We start from the raw sequence: 25,525 nt of genomic DNA, 5'->3' as shown, positions 1-25,525 counted from the left end.
TTATTATGTTTTATATAAAAAAGGTATGTGTTTGAATTTGCTTAAAATACTATAACCAACTATCTGAACTTATTAAAATCCTATCATGTCACTCAACTAAAAATCGAAAAAAAAGAAATGAATTTTATTCAAATAAAAGTAAACGAATTTATTGCCTTTAAATTTGTATCAATCAAATTAAAATCGTGTCATCAAGGGCAACGTATTTACTTAATCCTTGTAAAAGTAGAAACGCAGAAGAAGTGCTCAAAATGTAAATATGTTGATGGCGGATATTATTTAGTAAAATTTCCTCAGTGCTGAACCTGGACGTAAAAATTGAAAAGTTCCAACGAACTGAGCTGAACTCGCCCAACGCCAAAACTGGAGCTTTAATAGAATTATTGATTTTTGGCGTTCCGCGAGGAGACCTGCGGCTCCTTCCCCCACCTTAAAAACCCTCGCACAGCATGTGTAGGTCTTTTTTAGCCCGATGATTTCGCGCTCTTGCTTATTTAAATGTTTTTCCGCACAATGTAGTCAACAAGGGGGTGGGGTTTTGGGGAATGATGATGAGTTGGCTAAAAGTAAATATAATTTATGCTCGAAGTATGGGCGGCCAGCCAGACACATGGTTTTATTTTTGGCAAGCGGAAACTTGCAACGCTTTTGGTGGCCCAAAAGATGTCATCGAACCGGAAATTCAAAGTGTGTGCTTTAGAGGAGATGAAAATCCTGAGATTCCTTACGGAAAATGCGATGTTTTTAGAATTCCAAGGAATTGCCAGAGATTTTGAAAACTTTTTTCAATTGATTTTCTAACTTTTGGATTGATTGCACTAATATGGCTATTAGGATTTAAGAGTCCCACTGTTTTTCGAATCTCTCGTCGCAGTCACGTAATTTATTTTTTAAAAATAATTTAGCTTGATTAGGAATATAAAATATGCATGATTGACTTTTTAGGTTTTAAACTAGATAAATTTAAGCTTGATCTCTAAAATGATTTAATGTCCACATAAATATCATTAAAAAAAAACCATTGGCAACCATATTAACTTCACATAATATATTTCTTTTGGAATTAAACGGTATCAATATTTATGAGCATTAATAACTAAACAAATATTTCAAATTATGATACACCAACCTTTTTACTTTTAATTTAAATGATTTTATTCCATGTGAGATAAATGTCCTTTTTGAAGTTAGTTGGCAACAAGATTTAAATACCCCTATACCAACCCATACAATCCTTTTCAACGAAACCCAGGTTCATTTCTACTTTGTAGTTGGGTTATTAACTTGACTTGTGCTGGGGAATTAATTAAGTTTCTCTCTTCGGGAGCTGAAATTACTTGCCACAAAGAAATGTATCTGTGTGGCACATAAAAGGATGTGTGTGTGTGTGAGTGGGTCTCCATCTAAAATGCTAAGAGCAGCAAAGATTTTGAGCCCCGAAATTTGGTAAAGCTCCGCAAATAACGTCGACGACGGGAAAGGGAAGTGGGTTCACAGAGGGGAGGGGGACGGCGATAAGGGGGGCGATAAAACCGCAGTCGGAGCCACTGGAAAAAGAATGTGGGAAAGCGAAAAAGAACAAGATGAAGTCTCCGGGCAAAGCGGCTGCTTAGCCAATCAGCGAGCGGCGGGGGCGGAGTCTATCCCGAACTGGTTTGCCGGCGCTTTTTATGTTGATTTCGTGTTTTTCCTCTTTTTTCGTATCTCGTATTCTTTGCCGTTTTTCGCCTGCGTTTACGCTTTGCTCATCTCTCTTTGCTCTAATTTTTTCGATGGGTTATCTCGCTCTGGCACGATTCTATGGGAGTGAAAGAGAGAGAAGGCGAGCTTGTGTGTGTGTGAGAGCTGCCAAGCGAACGAGAGAGAGAGAGAGAGAGCACGTTTAAGAGTGAGAAAGGGAGAGCTTGCGCATTGGGGAAGTGGGGAAAAATGAATTGCGGGATAAAGATATTTAGATTAAAAAATATTTTTACTTTTAAAGGGAATCTAATAGGTTTTTTTTTAATATTTCCTATATTGTTTTACAATCTTTACTGAGAGATCATATTTTTATAGTTCTAGAAGAAAAACTACAGTCTTGGCTTTAATTTTCCTATAAAAAAAGGATTTTTAAGATCCTATACTAATTACCTAACCCACTGAACTCCACCCCCTTTAAAAATTTCTTGATATCTGGTTCCCCTACGACTGTTGTACATAGAAATCCTATTTACCATTTACTTGGACGCGGTTGGCTAAATCCTGGAGCCCGGACACCTAATCACATGTAATGCGCGCGCATTATCTGCGCTCTTATCTCTTGTTTTCCGGGGGAACCACCGCCCGACCGCCCGCCCGCCCTCGAAATCCACTTCGTGCCGTGAACTCACGAACCCTAAACGAAGGCCGTCGCCATTCACGGAGGTGCTAAATGCCGAGTGGGTGTAGCCCACCCCCCGCCGAGAGGAATAAGCACTGACGATTTACTCTTTCATCCCGAATACCCGAACCTATTGCCGCACTGCTCGCACACACACTGCCTTAGCTCACGCCCACGCCCACTCTACACGGTGTAGGGATGACTGCCGCTGTGTGTGTGGCATAATTCCACCCGAATTTGCAGCAAATCCATTGAGTTTCGCCACAGCGCACAAAAAATAAAAGAAAACGCGCAGCCGAACGAGGAAGTGTTGGGCGGAGGGGGTGGTGGTGTGGCTGTGGGGGGAGGGGGTTTCAGGGGGGTTGGGCGAAGGCTGCGGCGACGACAAGTGCAATTCTGCGCCGGAACAGGTTTGCCCACTGTGCCAGTGTGCGTGTGTGTGTGGGAGAGTATCTCTCCGACTCTCTCGATACGCTACGCTCTTTCCTCTCTCTGCCCCTGTGCGTGTGCTTTGTTTTGGTCACTCACCAACGCACACACGCGTAGCTGTTTGTTTGCCTCACTCACCAGAAAGGAATTTGGCAGTATTTCTACTACGTTCCGGAACTCTCACAACATTTATCACAATGTATAGTAATACCCGTCTGGGGTATAATTTTGGATAAGGAATATTACCAAAATTCGATTCTTATCTTTTCAATTGGGGTACAAGCCGCTCACTTGACAACATTTTTCTTTTCGTTTAAATGACTCATTTAAGTTTAAAAGTCAATTATGAAAACGGTTAACTTACATAAAACTTACAACTTTATATTATCCAAAAGTACCCCTTGCTTTGGTGATAAAGTTCCCGTCCTTAAAGTAGGGTCAAGCAGGGAATCATGAAGTTAAACTCTATTTAGGATCACTTAGCTTTTCTCTTATCTTACACAAATATAAATTGAAAGCGATTAAAATTTAATACATTGTGGCCTGCATAACCTGCTGTTAAGTTGGCAGCAAAACAAAAGTAAATAATAAATATCCCATCTAAATCTTAATAATAAAGGAAGCTGACTTGTGCCAACATATGATTTTATAATCTTACAAACAGTGGAGGATCCATAATTTGGTTTGGGGACGATATAAATAACATTTCTTGAGTAGTAATCAACAATTTGAAATTAAATACATATCACATATACTTTTTTTCCGAGTGGGGTCTATCCCCCATATCCCCCACCCCCTGGATTCGAGCATGCTTACAAATTATTCGAATTCAAATGTGTACAAAATATGGGATATATTTTACAGCGATGTATAACCTAAGTAATTCGTAAAAAATAGGTTACAAAGTTCCATATCACTAGATGTTTAACATTTCTTCAGAAACAGCTGAATCTTTTAGGCTTGTCCCCATCTTTTCTATATGAGCAATAGGATATAGACGTCCGATAAGGGCCGGTTGCGAACTTGATCTGTTGCACAATCATTAAGACGAGTTGGAAAGATCGAAATCTATACATTTTAAAAGAAGTACGGCCATGGCTTTTGTAACTCGTTTGAAAGCATTTCGAGATAAACGCTTTTAAAGATTTTAACTGCCATTGGCGATTCAACTTTTTTACCTTGCCTTACCAGTCCTTGTGTATTAAAGAAAGGATAAGGATAAATGAACGCAGAGCTACTTAACTTATGTATTAACAGGTACTTTGTTATGACTGTGATAAAAGGTTTGACTAATTTATTATTTAAAAACCTATTATTTTAAGTAAGGGGCATTCCCTGATACACTAAGGACAGAAATACCTCTTATAAAAATATCTTTCAAAACATTATTACATATATGGAGAGTCAAAGAACTAACTATTTATCTGTAACTATTTAAGCTAATATAATATCAATGTAGTTCAGTACTTGGCGGAGGCAAATTATATTTGTAAATAACTAAAAACACCTATAATTGATCCAATAGAAAGTAAAATTGTGTATCTTCTGAAATTAGTCTGCTATTCGGGATAGGTAAATCAATGGTTTGATTTGTACAATGGACAATGGACAATGCATTTTGGCACCACAAACTCTTCTATTCTTAACCACAGAATCCAGGAGTAGTCATGTAAATTAACCATGCAATAGCACCTATAAAACTAAAAAGCACTGTCATATAAACTTACCGCTACTACCTTTTCAGTGTCTACTACTATTTGGCGTGTTCTCTCCCGCACTCACACATTGAAACCCCAAGCCGAGAGAGAGCTCGTCGGCTCTCCGCTTTCTCTGACGCACACCAGTGCACTGGGCAAGGCGGCAAATGGAGCCGCGTGAGAGCGACCTGGGTCAAAAAGGGGGAGGGGGTGGGCGAGAACGAGACCGAAGACCGAAAGAGACCGAGTGGCGAACACCGAGCACCGAACACCGGCACCGGCAACATCGACAGCGACGCCGGCAGCGGCGGCGGCAGAGCCAGCGGGCGAGGGTTAAAGAATGCCTTCAGTTGTTCGACAACTTTGGCCAAGAGAGGATGTCTTGACGCGCGTCCGCTCACCCATACACTGCGAAGCATAGCGAAGAGAGGCCCAGAGAGCTAGATCAGTTCCTTCCAGAGCCAAAGGACTCAGAAGGCTAAGAGGACGCACGCACATCCACCTACATCTATGCCCCAGGAGGAAAGCTCAGAACCAGAACGCTTCGCTGGATCTGCGATTGCCGAATTAGATACGCTGCCAATCCTGGTGACGCAGCCAGGCGATCAGCTCCCGATTTCATGGCACTAATGATGTCGCGTCGCCCCCAACAACAACTGGAACAACAACTGGAACTGCAGCTTCCACTAGCGTCATCGAATCCGTTCCATGCGGAAACCCGCGTTTCACCTCTACCTTTGTGCGTTTGCGCGTGTGTGTGTGCCTGTGTCTAATTTGCGTATCCGCGTCACTTGCTAGAAAAATAAAAAATAATAATAATAATAAAAAAAATCAAATCAAAGAATATACCCCAATCGAATTCGAAATCGAGCTACCCCTTATCGCGTTTACAAATTGCAATCAAGCAAATCACAGCGAACCATCCAAATTGCAATTAATGCCAAAGCGCCTGCATCTGGCCCATAAAAGAAGTACGTGAACTGTAGAGTCAGTGATTAGAACTTTGAATCGCCATCGAGATGGACTTCCAGAGCGCCATGGAGACCTTTGCCGAGGCCTGGGTGGCGGCCAATGCCGGTCAGCAGGTGAGTTGAGAACCCAAACTGAAAAATCTCTATAGAGATACTACCCAGATTTCATCATACCCAGCGAGATCGCTTTGCCGGCGGCACTTCACACCCATTAGTCAGATCGCTTTCCACCCCACCGAATCCGCCCATCCCCCATCCAAAATGAATCAGTTCAAAGCAAACAAAATCGGCCGTGCGACATATGGCCAAGTTATAGTGATAACGCCCGTGTAGATATGCGCTCGTTTCGCTATTTATGCAGATTAAGATAATCCTTATCGGCTGAGATTTTCTAGATCGGTGCTACGATAAGCCCCCACCCCAATGCTTATCTTTTGCGTCGCTGCGTTCTTTATGTTCTTCTTGTTCGGGCGCTAATTGCATTGTAAAGCCGATCCCCAAAACCCCCCGACGAAAAACTGGGTTGAGTTCCCGGTTCTACGAGAGAGCTTTTGCCAGCCAGATAAGATAATCCCGACGGTAACTTTGACAAATGCTCGTAATTTCGGCATAAGGCGATGACGAACTTAGATATCGAATGGGGCTTACGGATGGGTATAGGGTGAGCACCCCCACCTTATAGAGCATGTCTCTGGGCCTTGCCCTCGCGTCATCGTTGTTTTTTTATCGGACTCGAGCGCCCCTGTCACTGATATCGCAATTAATCCAAATAAGTGCGATAAAATTGATTATGAACATGCTGGCGTGATTAGTCCCAACCCAACTCCCTTCGAGTCCAAAACCGATCAGGGAAAAAGTGGGGGATCACTCATACACATGTCCGGAGATATCTGGGTGTGTGTGCGTGTGTGCGGTTTATTGGCAGACATAATTGATTATGTTGTGTGAGTGTAATTATTATTTATCTGGCTCCGCGGTCTGACTTCTGCCTTTGGTGCTCAGCCCATCGATATCGCTTTGAAATCGGTTACCCAAACGCCCAAAACGGGGGGTGACTAATCCAAGAATTTATGGATTTTATTTCCATTCGACTTCGAAAACGTCTCTATGTTGTATATTAACCAAATCTCAGACCCACCGCCATTGTCTTTAAGCTCAAATCATGCCACAAGAATTATTATACTGGCCAAGTCGAAAACAAACATATACCCTTGCCATGGGGAATAGTTGGTATTTCTAATCACGAATTCAGGCCTTCCCAGAGGAGGATTCAGATTACTTTATATAGCCATGAAACAATTTCAGCTGAGGCACTGAAATCCAGCCGAACGGATCCTCGGGGATTCGGTTTTTTCTAATGGGTTCGAGAGTTTCCAATTGGGATTGGTTTTTGTAGGTTCCTTAGATTTCTTTAAGATCTCATAGCCGATAATAATAATTTCTCAAAATTTTTTAATGACGAAGTCCTAAAAATATTCCGTGATGTAATAATTTATATATATTTTAATTCGATTAGATTCGAATTTTTCTAGGCTAGAGCATTCGAAGCTTCGGCTTGGCTGCGTTTTGTTTCATCTTTTTTTTTGTGTTGTTTCTTTATTTTTTGACAGTTTTATGTGTCGACGCATATGCTTAGTGAATGGGATTAAGATAAGACGGCGTAAGTTGGCCGGGTCCTCTGCTGACTGGGCCAGATAATAAACCAGTATGGCCAGAATGGGTATAAATAAATGTGAGTTCTTTCAGAACTATAACAAATTTTTTTCTATAGCAAATCTGCGAGAGTGTGTGTGTGATTCTTTTGGGCTTGCAAACTAATTATAAAGCATTTAGCTTTATTGTTGTGATAATATTTTTGGGCTTTTCTTAGGGAAACAATATCGAAATCGCACCGGGGAATAGATAATGCCGAGCGAGTCTCTTCACACTCGGTTAGATCACCTAGACCCCTTCGGTTGGTCAGATAGGCCGTCTTATAAATTATAAATGGTTTGATTTTGTCTAATCGGAAAGTGTTAGGGAGGGCGGGGAGGCATTAAGAGTCAGATAATGGAATATTTATTAATTGAAATCTTCTTCGCCGCCGCTTCCTGCTCACCGTGCCCCGATCATCGAATAGTCATTTCCTCTGCCTGGTTTTCCCCTGTGATCTGCTCCCAAGACTAATGATAATCGGGATCGGAGTTAATCCGGCTGCGCATCGAATCGGGCCTCCAATCAAATGCATTCTTCGCCCTTTCTTTGGGCCCTGCTTTCAGATCCCAAGCCCTGGGCCCCCTTCTCCATCCCACGTTTTCGGTTTCGTTAAATTCCGGTAGTCAAATGTCCATTAAATGCTGCTCATAAATGTCCAAACTGTTTGTCATCTTTGTGGCTCTGTTGTTGTGGTGCCGCCTCCTGACTTCTGGCTTTCTTTTCTTCCTTGGGTCTTCTACTGCCACTAGCAGCTCTTTCAATTCTTCGGGCGGTGGCAGTGCGCATTTATCAGAGCTTAGGTATGTTCCCCTGTCCCCTGACACTCCCCCCCCTAACAGACTCAATATTTCCTGATCTCTTTAGCCGCTTGGGTGCCAGTGCTACTTGATTGTAACACATTTTTAGCATTTAATTCGACGCTTTCTCACTCCGATCTTGGCGATCTGTTGTCAGCTGAGCGGCTTTGGGGCTTTTTACGGCCCGATTATGCGCCTTCGCTGAGTTCGCATTTGAGCAATACACCACCGCCTATATATAAAAGTATTTATTAATTATTCAAAGCCGATTGGATTATAATAATTTATAATGATTATTATCATAAGTCGGCGGACTTGGCCTCAGCTTCAGATACAGATACAGATTGAGACTCTGTTTCAGATCCAGATTTCGTTTGTTGTTCGTTCAGTGAGCTTTTTTTCAATCAAACTAAAAGCTGGGTGACAGTACCAGATAGTACTTGGCGGTAAGTGGCCAGGTAAATCAAACACCGAAAACGCTTTAAGTTAATTACACGTTGTCAGCTTGTCTTCGGTCTTCTATTTCTTCATTTTCATTATTATTTTGGCACTTGCAGAGCGGTCTTAAATCAATTCCCCACTATTTTTCTGTGATCGGTTTTCGTGTGTTCATGTTTCGATTTTGGGTTCGGTATACCCCATTCCCCATACGGAATCGCTTTCAAAGGCGCCGCTCGGGCAAGCTCTCTCCTCCTCTGCAGCTCCTCAGATAATCAACAAAACGTGTTCGACTTGTCGAGGTTTTCCTTTCTGCACTTATCATAGAACACCGTTCGGTTTTTGTTGTTCTCCTCATAGCTAATGACACCTTGATAAAACGATTTGTAAGACATTGCGATAAAAGCGGTTCAGGCTTTGTAGCTTAAGGCGAACCGAAAGCTGATAAAAATACAAGCCGAAAAACAAAAATGGAAAAGTTCGAATGATAATGACAACTTTGGGTAATTAATTTGTTGGGCGGCCAGGAGGAGGAGGAGCAGTCCAGATTGTGGATATTCGATGTCTTTGGGTGTTTGTTTGGGCATTTGTCATTCAGCTTAATCGGAATGCACAGACTGTGACAAAACACGGGAAAAGAATCGAATTTTTTACAATTTACGCATTTCGAAAGTCATCTCCCAATGTTTCCTCCCCCATTGCCACCTTTTTCACTCTTAATTAGTGGATTTAGCTTGTTCCCCGTAGATATACGAGACTGAATTCTGAATTCTTAATTTTCAGCCCCTCTGCAACTATTTTTATATGGGCCAGCCAAATCCGTATTCCTCCGCTTCGGTGGACATAAATTTTTGAATGTTTTGAAAATTATGACAAGTGGGTTGGCGGCAAGTGGAAATGAAATGAATATCTGGTGGGGTTCATAAATATATATATATATATTGTGTATATATATAGGCGTTTCTGTGATTATAAACTTTGGTTCTGATCACGATGACATTGTGGGGCTTACACGAGGGTATTTTCGGTGCTGAAGATTTATTAGTTATCACTAATACGCCCCGTTGAAAATCATAAGCTGGTGATTTCTACAAGTCACAGCGACAATCGGCTTGCGAGCATATTTCTTCAAGTCGAAGAGTCGGTAACCTCGTCTTGTTTAAAGTATTAACTGCTAACTAATGTGCGACACATTATAAAGGGGGCTGCGAGACGGAGCCGGACGAATATCGATACCGATTCCCAAAACAGGTGATCGCCGGCCCAGTCACAGTGAGTGAAATAAGCGGCGATCATGCCTGGCATCGACAAAAGGGATTATATTTCCTAAGCGGTCCCAACAAAATGCGACCGAAGCGTCTGGGGCAGCGTATTCAATGCCTGAGCTGCTTAACTAAATCCGGCTTAAGAGCCGGCACACACAAAATTAATGTCGTTGAAAAACACAGCAAAAGTCACACATTAACAGCGCTGCCTGCCTGGTGTCCCAGGAAGTGCCGATCTGCCCCTCCAGCTAATGGGTAATGGTTTACTCCAAGCTCCATGGTCCAAGCTCCATGGGTTCCAGTGGCTAATGGCGAGAGGAAATGCTCGGTGTGTGGACATCTTACAGGGGATTAGTTTGAGTTCGCAGCGCAAAGAGGAATGCGATAAAAAAGCTACTCCCTGGCCGTCGATCGATTGAAATTGCCAGCGATTTATTGGCGATCGGACGTCTGGCTACCGTGATCAACTAATCCACTTATCAGTCCGCATCTGGGCACCTTTTCTCCCCCCCCCCCCCCCAATACCCCCGCGACTTCCTTCCTTTCTTGGCCATCCAAAATCGTACCATACATGCTTCTAATCGGCGTCATAAAGTCGCCGGCAAGACGATAAATCGATCAATTAAGCAATTAATCTATACAACGGGTCACCAGCCGCCTTTTATCCAAATCTAATCAGTTTCACCAACATCAGTACTCCTTGGGCAATACCTGTGGCTAATATCTAAATGTGTAAATTAGTGTGTTTTATCAGAGGCCTTTCAGCCGGCCAAGGGTCCCCGATTTGGACAGTTGGAAACCCAAAAGCTAAAGCCGGACCAGCGTTATGTGTGGGTATCAAATGCCCCGACACTGTCGACGGGTTAATCTAATCTGGCAAGTCCAAGAACGGAATTCGATAAATTCCCAGTGCTATCATAATGAAGCGCCCCCAAAATTTCCAGTCAGATTCGAAGTAAACAGAAATTGATTGATTAGACACACAATTAAGGCAATCACATCTGATTCCAGACTCGATTTTAATTTCCAAAAATGGGGGCAGTGTTCCGCGTACTTTTCATTCCGGCAGCTGCATCTTTTGGGGGTCAAAGACGAGTGTCACTCAGCCGATGACCCATCGTTTGCGTGCTTGACACTAACCCCAAAAAAGAAATAGCGCAAATAAAAAGCAACAAATCAATTCCTGTGCAAATTGAAAGCGGTTGCAGGTGGAAAAGCACCTGGAAAGTGGGTGGCTCGCATGTCAGACGGCGGTAGCCGCTTATCGGTGTCATCGTATTTTGTTCCCCACACGCTGGATGCCATGCATCTAGACTTGGCTAAACTTTGCGTGTTAGCCAAACCTAATCCAGGCTAAAAGCAGGGGGTGGGGTGGGTTTTTTCGGAGCACCACACCATACATGTGATATTATGTGAATGTCAGCTAATCTGCAAGGCAAAACGAGGCGGCAATTACACACAACACTAATTAGAGGGTCCCCACCAGCAGGAAGTTGTCAGCAGCTCAGTCGCTCAGTCAGTCAGTTACTCAGTTACTCAATCACTCATTCAGTCAGGCAGTCACTGTGGCACTCATTCATTCAGTCGCCGTAAACCCGAGGGCCCCGGTAAGATCATGGAAATACGCTTATGTCGGATTATCCCATAATTTATGTGAGCTGCGCCCTGGCCAGACAATGGATTTGCCTTCGCAGCTCGGAAGAACGCACACCGGTGCACACACCTAATTGCCACGATCATCAGGCGGAGCATTCTGTGTATCTAGATATATAGAAAGGAGGCTAATGACAATGGCCAGAGGAAGCCTTCGCCGGCGATCAGGGGCAGATGACAAAACAGAAATTGTGTCATTCGATTGCAGGATCGGGGCATTTAAAAAACGGAGAGCAGCAGGGAAGTCGGCAATAGCAACCGGAAGCGTAATCGAGCTAAACGAACGCCGTCGGGGAAGTGATCAGAGGTGCGTGTGTGTGGGTTAACCCATTGTGCCAAGGAGGAAAAAATGAGCGGGAAGCGCTAAGGAAAAACGCAATGAGGAAAGTCAGAAAAAAGTATCCATACAGTACATACAGAATACAAAAAACAAAAGCACTACCGGTCAAAAGGGAAGGAACTGGCAGGGAGAATAGGAACAACTGGGAAAAAAAAAGAGTGGCTAGAAGACAACCACCAAAGGTCCCCCCACGTGCAATTAATAAAAACGTTCAGGGCGAGGGAAACGACAAACTGGCCATAGGAAAAATGAGGTATGAGATACCACATCCCCGTAGCCATGGCAATGCAAACAGGTGAGGGTGACTTACTGGTCCTAGACAAGTCCGCAGTCAGCTGGGAACAGCTGAAATAACGCCGAGGCGATGCGAAAGATACGTATCTGCGGGATGCAAACTGTATCTACAGCAGCTAATTAACGAAAAAGTTTTTAAGCGATCGCCAGTAAACGGGAGTCCCAAGATTGCAATCTAAATAGCTAAAACTGCTGTATCTTCTTCTCAAAATCTCTTACATAAATAAAGCAATTATTTATATTTTTATTGGGTAGATACCCTGGGTAGTTATCTGATCGCAAGGATAGGTTCCTTAGCTTATCTTACAGATACAGAAGCCTGCAACAAAATACGAAATTATCTGACTAAGGCTGAAATACCAAAATATTTAATATTTCCTCTGAACAACTGCCTAAAATATTTTTACTGCCACCAAGATACACCTTTCAGAATTTTTCTGCACACTCAAAAATTCCCTGAAATACTTTTATTTTCCCAGAGAGCATTTCCTGTTTGGCAAGGCGATTTTCGGGCAAACGTTTTCCGCTTAAAAATAAAGACATATTCGAGCGTTTAGAGCAGAAACCAATTCCGAGTGTCGCCAAAAACTGTTTGGCGAGCGGTAAATATATTTGGAAAACACATTACCCACGGAACGGACTCGTAAAGTCGGAGCGTTAGGGCCTTGCTAAGGGGGCGGGTCCCATCGCGAGGACCCATAAACTTACATAGTTGGGCCTGTTTAAAATGCGCTTAATAGTTTCAACATGTGGCGTGGAGAGACAATTAGGCAATAAAATTAATTCACACCAAGAAAAGCATTAAAAGCGACGCCAGACGGAGCAAGGTGCCGCGTTTTCCATTCGCCATCCTCGGTTTTCCCGTTCGGAGTTTGCCACTCGGAGTTGCCACTTGGCCATGCCACATTTTCGCACGCATAACTCGGAAATTGCAACTCCATGGTGGCGCGTGTCCGCCGACAGTTGGCGATACTTTCCACCACCACCCCCCCGCGGCATTATCTACCCCCCACCATTCCCATTTAATTGACTTTTTTACGTTTGACTCCCTGAATGGCAACAGCCATTTGTCTACGAATAATTAAGCCGATCAAACCAAACAAAAGTTAGCGGCAGGCGGAGAACTGTCATCGAATGCATAAAATCATTATTCGCAATTGCCGGAGCAAGAGAACTAAAAAATGGGGGGCTCTACCCAGCCCTTAGACTGCGTTTATGGGATCAGGAAGTTTGCCGTCGAAAAAATCGCAGCATAAAAGTATAATTATGGAAAGTTATAGGACAGGAATGGTCTCGTAAATCATCACATAGGGGGGTTGATTTTTCGAAATAATGCATGTAATTTTAGAAGATAATACTAAAGCTTGTGGCTAACTTATAACCTTTGTAGTTTATTTTTTTCGGATTGGTATATTTCATTTGTGTTATTGTTTTTATAGGTTTTCTGTAAATTACATTTTTACAATTTATACTTTTAAAAACATATTCTAAATCATAATTTTGGGAAGTTATAGACAATAAGTGGTCTTACAAAATTATGCCTAAAGGGGTGTTGATTTTAATAACCTTTAAATAATTTTAAAATCTTTCATTTTCGTTTCTTTGATATAATGATATGATATGATATTTCATGGCATGATATTATATGTTATGATATGATATGATATGATATAATATTATATGATATGATAGGATAGGATATGATATGATATTATTTTGTATTTCTTATTTTAATCTTATTTTCTGAAACTTTTTTACTTTACCACAATTTATACTTTTGACAACACATTCTGTGACTGTTTCCCCATCTTTCAAAAGAGCACGTGCTGTGTGCAAAAACCAGAATAAAGTCGGCACACGCTCATCTCCCGGCTTCCTGCCAGACCTCGGGTTTCACTTTCTGGATCCGAGGAAGCAGCAGGAGCAGGAGCAGGAGCAGGAGCAGGACTTGGAGAAGTAGGACACTGCTGTTTCCTATACAAATGAGGGTGCTGCAAGGGCTCTCCACATCCGATGTGTGCCCTGATATGATAATCTCGCCATCGAGAGCTCGCACCTCATTTGTGGAACAGCAATTGTCTAGAGGTCTTCCCCCAACGCATTGTGTGCCGCTGCCGATGCCGAGTGCTTCCTGTCTCGCTGTGGCAATAAAAACGGGAATACTTCCACTCGAGTCCAAGGTGAACCTTGTGTCTGTCCGTAGGTCTAATCGTTCCCCCCTCGAAGAAGAAGAAGAACAAGCGAATAAAAAGAGGGGCTGTACGTCATTTGGTCTCTTATCATTAACGACTTTTGTTCTTTTTATTCCCGTACCATATATATCGCGAGCCTGCGATCTGAAGTCTGGGGTTCTTTATCCGCATCCCTGGTACGAAAAGTGAAAGCGGGCAGGGGGGGAGGGGTTCTAAAAGTGACCTAACGCAATTGGAGCAAACATTTTAATTGCCCCTGGTGGGGAGAAAGGCTGAGCCGGGGGTCCTTTGTCCTGGCTGATCTAATCAGGCTTCGTTACCGCTAACGGTAAAAGCTCACTTGCATTTTTCTGCCATTTCGACCATTCCACCACTGCTTCGTTTGAAGTTCACATGTCCTGCTCACATCCTGTTTAGAAAGCGTTTTGTTTTCTTTCGACTGTCTGCTCTTAATGCTGCCGCCTTTTTTTTTGTATATCATTTGGCTCTTGGCCAGTCTGTTTAGGCCAAAGCCACACAAATTAAGTTAACTTCCTGTCTGTCTATGGCTAATAGCAAATTAATAAGAGCTTCCGGTCAATTTGGCTTGCGGTTTTCTGTCGCATTTCCCTTTCGTTGGTCGCCGTTCGTCCTGTTTTTGTGGCTGATTGTCCGGTGGCGGTGGGTGTGACCCCGACTCGAAACTTCGCGACAGCTGTAGGTCTCCTCGAGCTCGGGCTCGTTTCCCCTCCATACTGGCCCTCAGTTTGGCGCCTGCCCTTGACACACATATCCTCACCCGCGGCATCCTTTTCCACTCGAGTACTCCTCAGCTGCCCTGGCTGCACTTACATTGCGAATGCACTTTCTGCAATTGTTATCTAAGTAGGGCTCTCGGCTATCTGCGACAGGGGAACTGTGGAAATTTCAGGCCGCTTCCTGTTCCTCGCGGTTCCCTCCCGCTTACAGGACCCCTCAAGGTGGCACTTGCACTGGGCCAAATGTCAAAGCAAACGCCGACGCAACTGCAGTTACAGGAAGAAGGACTCGCGCTTCTGCAGAAGAAGGTCCCAGAAGGTCCTGCTCGGCTACCTTCGCGCACAGCTGTTCAAATTGTGCAATTGAATTGGGTGTCTTCGGGTCGTCAGGGGTGCTGTTCTTGGTTTCTGTTGTTGAGAACTTGTTTGTTTAGCTACCTTAGAGGGATTAGGCAATCCCTGGAGTCAAGTCATTCGGAAGAGAGTTTAAGGATTAGGTACTTATTTTAAGAAACTGGCTTGTTTTCAAGATCTGGAGATTATAATTGGAATTGATCGACAGTATATGCATAATAATATCTCATCAATTAATCCACTCCATCACATCGCATCGACTAACGCCAATTAAAACTCTATCCTCGAAACGACCTCCCCCATTTCCGACGCAACTCCGCCCCAGCCTTGCCGGTTTTATCAATTTAAAGCAGAGCAGACATCATTTACATTTTTATTTATCGAGGGTCTACCATTTCTAGGCGCAGACATGGCTGCCGAGTGTTTTTCCCGAAGGGGGGTTGTGGATGTGTCTATCCACATTTACTGGAGTAACGCTGGGGGATATTTTTCACATTTTTAGCTTAATTGCATTTGGCTGGCCGCACGTTCCGTCCGAGAGGCAATTGTTTATCTTACGCTCGTCTGCAACCTGCAGACTGCAACCTGCAACACTGTAACTGGCAGCAGCAGCAGCAGCAACACCAGCAAGTAGCAACTTGCCACGGCAACTGGTATTTTCCTAGCTGTCTTTGCTAATAGACACAAACACACACATGACACAAGTGCAGTTTGCAGCTTGCAGCTTGCTGCTTGCAACATTGCTGCAAAGTCAAACAATTGTCGATGGGGCACGATGAGCGGCAGGGGCGCGGCCCACAAATAGGGGGAGTGTTTTGTATTCTGTGTTCTGTGGCTTGTTAAGTTTAAGATTGTTTGATATAGGCAGAGCGAGGTCTGGGTGCCATCCCATTTAAGCCCCCTGCCCGCAGCAACTTGCAACGTGTTGCTGTTACGAGGCTTTCGGCGCTAAGAGACATGTTTTCAATTATGATTGCTGGCGTGTCTTATTAATTACAACCATCAAGCGATAGACAGCATTTAGTCCGGCATTTAGTGAGGGAGCGGCCAGGGGTGTTGTTAATGTTTAATTGGCTGGCAAAAGTTTGAAATAATAAAATCGTTAACTGATCTAAATGGATTATGGTCTCGAACAGACAATTAGAGGGGCTAAGGGAACTTTCCCTTGAACCATATTAATGAATGGAAAGCTTATAATATCTTGATATAACGCTATGATGCTAAGGTTTTATAAAAAGATACTAAAATCTCGCATCTATTAGATACATACGTGCGCATTTGTCTTTCTGCGCAGAATCAGTAAGCTGGCAGAGCTCAACTGAACAATCTAACTGATTGCTTACAAATGAATCTCAATTAAAATTAATTCAAAACATGAACCGAGTATTATTTACCCATTTGACACTCGCTAGAAGTGCTCGCGTATGTGAGCCGCACTCACAGATTGACACACATCTCTCGATCGGTGGAGGCACCCTTCAAATGGATGGATGGATGGATCATCAGCAGAGAGAGAGCTCTTCTTTGGGATGGAGAATATATACTCAAGACTGGTAGCTGGACCACTGCGTATATCAACGGCATCAATTAATTTGGTATTCGTGATTCTACTTAACATCGATTGACCCCGACAGATTAGTGAGCGAGGCGAACGAAATGTTGAACTTTGCTTTCGAGCATTCCTCGGGCTGCCAGCTCCCCAATGGCTCCCAGATGAACCCCCAACCCCCTTGGAACTGTGACGCAAATTGTCAAGCCGCAGTGCGATTATTTACATCTACAGATATTTCAGTTAATTGAGCATATGGCATATATGCAGCCATCGGTGGCTATACGTTTTGGGGGCGCCTGCGGCTATGGCTATGGCCTAATTGGTGCGATTGAATTAAAATCGTTTGATGCCACTTGATGGTTACACTGCGTCTACACTCTGCATTTTGGTTTCGGTTTCGGTGTCGATTAGGCTCACAGATCACTTGATTGCTTTGCTCTTGGTTCGCTTAAATGATTGATCAATGGGCCAATTGTCCGCGGGAATCAGTTTAGAATTTGCATGAATCTCGGCATTGGAGCATGGCGTCTGTTATTGATTGATAAATAAAATATATTTGCCCGGAGAATCAGGCGATTGCATAAGAAGATGGGTATACTATATAAGGTAGTGAAGGGTAAGGATCCTCTTCCTGGCTGCCAAATTGGTTCCTGCTCATTTGGCCGTGACAAAATTGTGTCCCCTAACTACTACGCTTCCTCTGCCTTTTTCATTTCTAACTTTTAACCTATTTAATTGACTTATAATTGGAGTGACCCACACACACGGCCCGGACATATGTGTAGGTAATAATTTGTTGAGCAGGGAATTCCTCAAGCGCAACACGGACTCACTGGAAGGGTACGGGAACCAAAAGGATCATGTGAAACAGTTAGCAGAAAAAAGGAAGAGAGAGCCCGGGTCACACATGAACGAGTTTTCCAGCCGCAGGGAATGGGAAAAGGGAAAAGGGGCTGGCATCGAGGAAATTATGCCGCCCCGGCATGTTGAACTTGAAATTGTAATTTGGCATTCGGTGCCCGGCATTTGGCATTGGCAAGGGCACCTACATAGGCCAGGATGTCGTCCGAAAAAACCGAAAAAACAGAAAAACGCGGGGTTGTCACTGCAGTCTACTCTTCCGTTAACTGTTCTTGGGCCTCCAGGAACTTTGTCAGCTGTTACTTGATCGATGGCGAATGACACTATAAAATTATCCACCACTTTGGGATATTGGAAATGTTAATGTACTGAACAGGCAGGTAGTTAAGGTGGTTCCTACTGCAATTAAAGGATTACCAGGAAACAGTGACTCGAAAAAGTTCCCAGCTGATCAGTGATCCGTTTAAGATGTTTATTAAATGTGGTGAAATGTACATTAATCTAATCTTATAGTTGGACATTTTTTAAATGATTTGAAATTCTTAAGTTACTTTTAAATAGTTTTCTTTGATATTTTAAACTAACCTATTAAAAAGACAGCTGTCGTAAAGCGTTTAGATATGTATAATTAAAACCCCATAAATATGGCTACTTTTTATTCGCTTCCCGATCGACTTAAGTGGGCATCAAGTGTTAAGTTAATAATTTGCCAGTTCGCTTTGGGGGGAAATACTCTGGGCAGGTAATTGAAAGAATGGAAAATGCCAACACACATTGTAAGCACGAGAGAGCTTTATTAATTTTTGTATTTAAAACATTTCAAGCACTCGACACCTTCTCCCCAGTAGCAGTAGCAAAGGCAGTAGCAGTGGCAGTAGCAGTACCAGTTTAACTCGAGGTTCCACAAGACCCATCTCCAGTAGCCGTAGCACCAGTAGCAATGATCTCAAATTGATGTCGGACGAGTAGAAATAATGAGGACCTTGCAGGGAGGATGGGGACTCGAGGCTGAGGTGGGGATCCTCAAGGAACGCGCGCATAATCAAGGCATGGGGACATGGACATGGACATGGACCTGCTCCTCGACTTTGGACATGCCATTGCCATTGCCAATTGGCGATTTGCCTTTGCTGTTGCTCCTTGAGCTCCTTCCCCTTTATGATTATTGTTATTATTGAGTGTAGGCCTCTGCAATTCAGGGCAAAGTCATCATTAATGCGTCGAGTGCAGCGAGCATTACCGAAAAAGCCCTCTGCGAGGCAGTAAAATAAAATGAAATGAAATATAATTAAATGTCGCTGTTCGGGCTGAGACCGCGTAGCTGGGTAGCTGTTGGCTGTTGGCTGTTGGCTGTTGGCCGTCTCGTAATTTGGCCAGAAATTCTTCCGCGATCGTCTGGGGCTCGAGTTGAGTCTGGGTCTGGCTATCGCTCAAACTGATCGCATACCAAGTCGAGTCGAGTCAAGTCCGGCGTATTTTGTCAACCGGTTTTGGCCATCCATCCAACGATCCATCCATCCAGCCAGCCATCCCTTTCGCACATTGTCTCTGCTTATCTGCGGCTTTGTGGCATCTTTAAATGGCGTTTTTTCGCACTCGCCAAACTCGATGGGGGAGTCAGGGGGTGGTAGACCCTGCTCTTTGGCAAAACGTTCGCTGATTTTTAATTATTTTGCACGTCGCAACGATGTTCGCCATCGTCATCGTCATCGTTGGCCATCGATGTTGGCCATGTCTGCCCGTTTGGATGCTCGATCTGCTGCCTTTCGTCACTTCGATATTGAAACACTTAATCACAATTTCGTTAAGGACACAAGGCATGCGGGCCCAGACAGCAGGGACACATATACATATACATAAATGGCAAAAGCCAGCGAATATTCCAAAAATCCCATACAAATTACGAAAAATCAGAGGACAGCTAAGAGAAATCACGAAGCGCGGAGACACGAAAATGATATTTCTACGCGCCGAATTCCGAATGATCGCATTCTGCTGCTCGCCAGTTTCAGTTCCCTCGCTAGGGAATTTGACGAACACGAAATGCGAAATGCGAAATGAGCAATGCGAATTGCGAATCTCGGACCGCTGATCGCCTCCCGCTGACGATGATAATTAATAACAGGGGCCCGGCCACAGAAAAGAGCATAAAAACGCTGCCAAACACCCAATCGTACGGCCAGAAAAAACCCAGAGTCTCGGCCAATGGAAATGGTAATGTCTCGGAGCGAAGCCCCTCCCGATAAGCAAAAAAGAAGACAGACCAGTCGGACATAATCTCAGACGGTGGGGAATGTCAATGTGGGGCTGCACTCGGAGGAAAATGTAAACGTATATATTTCTATAAATGTATGATATTTCTATATGAACTGATTAAAAGGCCAAGAAGACCTTAATAATTTGAGTATGATTCATTTCTTTCGAATAACACACAAACTGAAAATGTAAATATCCATTTGATATTCCCATGGTAAATTTATTACGTATCATTTTTGCCACTGCATAATGTTAAATTGATAATGAAAAATGGCAATTCTTGAATTTGTTCTCGTTTCTTAATTCTTTCTGTAGAATTAATATATTCAAAATATCGTTTCTTATAATTTGATGATGTCAAGTGATAATGGGCGTATCAAGATAAACTTGAATGGGAATATCATCAAAATAATCATCATGTCTTATCCATTTTTTTTATAAGATCTATATTTTTTTCTAGTGTAAATTTGATTAAAATGATAATCATATAGTATTTATCAACTTTTTATCACTGTAAGAATAGCCTTTTTAAGTATAGACAGCATTTCTTGTAGTGTAAAAACTAAAGGTCTCCTGTTTTCAGTACTCTCCCGATTAAGATCACAGAAAACAGATCTCCGATCAGGGTTCGCTGCTCAAGTGATCAACACTTTCAGCATGCGTGTGTGCTGGCCCAGCAAACTGACAGAGAACATGACAAGAACAAGGCCTTTGACAAGAGGCCCAAGATAGAAGAGCTTATCCCGAAATTCCCACCGAATTGAGGACAAGCGTTTTCACCTCATTCTCACCAGCGATCTGTCGATCAGCCCGATTCCGATCCCAATCCCTATCCCTATGCCATCATCCAGTTGATCAGTCATTCCCATCACGCAGCACTCGGGCAAAAACAATTAATGCCTGGCAGAGGAATCAAATGATATTTGGCCAAGGACAAGACAGCGCCATGGTGCCAGGCGCAACCACGATTTATAGCCCGGGTGGAATGTGCCATACATCAGTCCCAGGATCAGAGGAGCAAAAACAATTTGGCCAGCAAGGAGGCGCAGCAGCAGCAGCATCAGTAGTATCTGCTGTCGATGATTAAAACACATTAAAAATCCAGTAGCCCCGATGAAGCTGACGAAGGGGCATCTCAGTTTTTCGGCTTTCAGTCGCCTTTCGCTGGGCTGGGTTCCAAACTAATTTCATATTTTTCATGCAATTGATGAAATTCCATCAAGCCCCCGAAAAGAGACTCCTTTCTTGGGCAGGCGATGCAGCAACAGCAGCAGCAGCAGCCCCATCTGTATCCCCAATGTATCTGTATCTGTGTCGCAATCAGAATCCCCGACTGTCCGTCTTTCTGTCCGATCGCTTGATGTTCGGGGACTACCTGTTGCGACGTGTTATTAGGCGACGTATTGACGACAAGCAAACGTCAACCCGAAACGTCAGCTCATCATATCATCGATTGATGCGCATCGCTTCCCCGATCCACCAGTTCGATCCTCGCTTTTTTGGGGGTCCTCTGCATATTTTCGGTACTGAAACAGAAGCCCTCTGCTTGTTCTGGAATTTCCAGAGGGTAGGGTAGATTCGAAAAGAGCAAAAAAAAAAAACCACGTCCAATGTTGGGCCTCTAATTTTGTGCAGATCCGAGAGTAGCCCCCCCCCTCGTCAAGGTGGTGATATTTGTTAGTGTAAACTGTCCATCAGCCGAGTCGATGGGCCGTTCTTGTTCTTCGCCAGCGGACCGACGTGATTTTGCGCTTTAATGAGGATTATTAAATGCGAGATTATTATGTGCTGCAATTACTTTTCGCTGCCACTGTGCTCGGGGTTTCTTCTTTTTTAGCTCTTTCGCTTGGGCATCTTGAGGTATGGGCCTCTTCATATTCGGGTTTTTTCCCCCTCTTTGATTTATTTTATTGAACCATAAAAATGTAAATTTTCGCGAGACAAAAGACAAAGTTAATCGTTGTCAATTATGGCCTTTGACAGGTTAATATTAAAATGTTCAGCTTGATGGTTGGAAAGGAAAGGGGCGAATATTGAGCTTGATTGGTAGCATTCAGCGAGGATGATCGTCTGGAAGATCAGGAGCGAGCCGGCTTGATTAATGCCTTGGCTGGCTATTAATAAGCGGATGGAGAACGGTGTGGTGTGATCGAGAGGGGATTACTTGGGGCCCTCTTTTGGTTTGATATCATAGGGTAAACCGTTTATAGATTTCTCATCTCCAAACTGCATGTCCCTTCGATGATGACTCATTCAGTCGGCCCTGTTCGCAGAGGATCAGCAACTTGTGGCATTCTCCGATCAGCCTTAATGCCATGCATTTGGTGGCAGCCCTTGAAATGTTTGATTATTTCGCAATTTGTGCCCGCTGGCACTGCAGTTTCCGGCAGAGGCGAGCGCCGTCCTCCCCCTCGGGCGGGATGCGGAAACAGGAATCCAGGGGGGGAAGGGGATCAGGAATCTGGGGGCAGCACCTCTATTAACATAATCACAACACGAGTCGGTCGTCCGTCGATCTCGGCCCATTCGCCAGCCAACCGAAAATTACGGCAAGTGCAAGCGCGAAGAATATACATATCGTATATATGTGGCCAGGTATATGCCGAGATGGGTAGATCAATTTTTCGGGAACCCAAATCACTGCAGGGCGATCAATTAAAATTTTGATCGAATTTTCGTCAATTTCTTGACATGTGGCCAGGAACAGAAGCCGCGTAGCAAGTCCAGAAAGAGTGAAAAGTAAAAAAAAAAAAGACGGTCAGAGGGACTGAGACAAGACGAGATCAATGTAAGCTGAAATTGTCGGACGGAGGCCTTAGGCGAAAATTGCTCTGTCTGCGGGTTCCTTTCCATATTCCACTGCACAGAAAGAAATTTTCAAATATTTTATTAAAATTATTTTGCATTTTAGAAACATCCATCTGTTAATGGGGTTTATTCGTAATATTATAAGAGCTTAATTAACATGTAGGACCTTTTAAAAATATTTTTGGAACAACCTTTTTGAGTATTAACATAATTGCAACAGGTGCATGCAATAAAAAAGTAAATGAAAAACAATTACCTGAGAAATGTAATTAAACTAAACATGGGCGTTATTTCACTGGGCGTTATTGCATGCACCCAATTGAAATACATTTATGCAGTTTTTCCCTGTGTAGTCCCACATCCTCTTCTTCGCTGGCATAGTGAATGAAATTGATTAAAGCGTAAATGAATTTTTGCGGGCCTAAATCGCCGCTGATGGCCAAGAGGAAGAGGTGGGGAGCCGGCGATGATTATAACACAAGATCGATTGCCGCTTGTCGCTGATCGCTAACTCGATGCGGCTACTGTGGAAAGCAGCAGCTCCAGCAGCTCCTCGAACGCAAACCCAGAACCCAGAACCCATCCCCAAGCCCCTCTGCTCTCATTAAGTTTCCGAACATGTTTTCGCAAAAGGATCTCCATGGCCAAAAGGCAGCCACTGCCGCTGTTTTTATGCCCTCATTTGACAAACTAGCCAGGGGCGACGATCGACATCGACCTGGCCGGGATCAAAATCTCGATGCCTCGGCATCGATTTAAGTTTATCCGCACGATCAGCGCCAAAAAGCCGAAATGCCAATGCCATAATTTTTTGCCAATCCGCACGCACGGGAATGGGTTCGGGATTGGGTATGGGTATGGGTATGGGATCAGGAAAAAACAAACGGCGGGATGGAATCCATGGACCTTAGAAGCTGCTGGAATTCCATGCGTGCCCAGCCAGCGTAAACGGTAAAAACGGTAGCCACAGCGAGACGCTATAATTATTGGGTCCAATCGGGATGGCTAGTGGGAAAATAATGGCTCATAAGCAGGCAGATCAGTTTGGCTTGCAGATGAGCTGGTTCTAAGGAAGATAGATGCGGTTTATACAATATATATATTCTAATATCCCATAATATAAAGAGTTTTTACATACTATAATGTTGGTTTAAAGACAGGTTCTCAGAAATAAATCAACCATTATTAAAAAGGTTACGCAAAGAATGACTTTACATAGGTTGATACTCTCCCAAGAAAATTAAAAAAAATATTAGAACGTGTTATGAACTTCAAATACCCGAGTTATAAACAAATATTACAGCATTATCATATATCAATGTTGGTCGATTAGGAATGCTTGGATTAGTATATAGTTTCTTTCTTACACCATTTATTCAGTTAGTCGGTTGGGTAAGTTCGGATTAGTATATCGTTTCTTTCTAACCATTTCAATCAATGCAAACCCCATTGAACATATCTAACCGATCAACTCGGAATTCGGTCAGCACTTCGCAAGGGCAGAGTGCCATCGCTGATTTCGCTTGGGACCGAGTCTTTGGGTCCGATTCCATCATCAATTGCCGCTTTGTGGGGGCTTGGACTTGGTCTTCGACTTTGACTTCGACTTGGTCTTGGGCTGGGGCATGTGTGTAGCATTGTGAAAGAGCTTTCTGCTCTTTAATGGACTGGAGACGAGAGCCACATTAATTTAGTTACGCTTCGACAACGATCTCGAGTCGGAGATCTGCGCATCATTAAAGACAATTTCGTGATTCGCCACGATTTGTGCAGCAAATTACTTGCTAAATTATAGAAAGCAAACACTGCCCCTCTGCAGGCGAGGCTGTTGCTCACAAATCAATAGAAATCAACGCCTGTCAGGGCTGAGACGATTCTCATGGCCATTGTTGACTTAATCAATAAAGCGAATTTGGGTTGTTTTCTATTTCAAAAGCGATCGCATCGAATGGCGAGGAAATTTCACCGGATCATTTAGCAAAGAAAATCTTGGCCCAAGTAACTGATTGTCATTTTCCCCTCTTTCTTTTGATTCTTTTTTTTCCAGAGTCAGGCCTTGGCCTTAACCAGAGCTGCCAACGCGGCCGCCGTTGTGGCCGCGGCCAATGCCAAATCCCCGAACGCTTCCTCCGCCTCAGCCAGCCTGGCGGATCTGGCCGTCAAGAAGGAGCACTCACTGTCGCCGCCCCACAATGTGGGGGGTGTGGGCGTGGCTGGTGAGGATCAGCTCAGGCGATCCTCGTTGCAGGGTGTGCAGGAGAAGCTCACCCAGTTGCAGATGCAGCAGCAGCATCACCAGCAGCAACAGCAGCAGCAGCAGCAGCAGCAACATCATCATCATCAGCAGCATCAGCAGCAGCAGGCGCAGCAGGCGGCGGGCGGAGTGGGTGGTGGCGAGGTGGCCGGACGCAGGTCCTCCGAGGGCACACCACCCACCGCCCATCCCCCACCGAATTCCGAGGCGCTGGCGCTCTCCTCCTCCACAGCCTCATCTAGTCAGAATGCCACCCCCAAGAGCGATCGGGAGCGGGAAAGGGAGCGGGAGCGGGAGCGGGATCGGGAGGAGCGCGTGGAGCGGGGCAGCATATCCTGCCTGCCGCCAGCCGCCCTTGGAATGCCCCAGCAGGCCGAGAAGCTCCTCAGCCATCCGGCCTTGGACTCGCGACGGGACTTCGACGTCAGCAAAGTGAATCGTGAGTAAAGGAAGCTTTAATAAACTATTTGTAAAGGTAGTCCTAGTTATAAGGACTTTAGGACTAGGTGTACCCATACTAACTGAAAAGATATTATGTCTTTTTAAGGTTTTAGCACAAAGACTTGAATAGAT

General features: G+C 44.0%; 1 protein-coding gene across 1 annotated transcript in view; it reads left to right on the top strand.

Annotated features, from left to right (window-relative positions):
- Nucleotides 1-4,849: 4,849 nt before the first annotated feature.
- LOC119551200 overlaps nucleotides 4,850-25,525 on the top strand; it is a 47,385-nt gene continuing 26,709 nt past the window's right edge. Inside the window, exons 1-2 of the mRNA XM_037860402.1 lie at nucleotides 4,850-5,570; nucleotides 24,746-25,391. Of these exons, the coding sequence (XP_037716330.1) occupies nucleotides 5,505-5,570; nucleotides 24,746-25,391 (712 nt within the window). The 5' untranslated portion in view covers nucleotides 4,850-5,504. The remainder of the gene's footprint in view (nucleotides 5,571-24,745; nucleotides 25,392-25,525) is intronic.

This window comes from Drosophila subpulchrella, chromosome 2R, assembly GCF_014743375.2.
Source record: "Drosophila subpulchrella strain 33 F10 #4 breed RU33 chromosome 2R, RU_Dsub_v1.1 Primary Assembly, whole genome shotgun sequence".
Taxonomy (NCBI): domain Eukaryota; kingdom Metazoa; phylum Arthropoda; class Insecta; order Diptera; family Drosophilidae; genus Drosophila; species Drosophila subpulchrella.
Note: the sequence above shows the minus strand (reverse complement) of the source record. Positions and strands in the feature narration are given on the sequence as shown.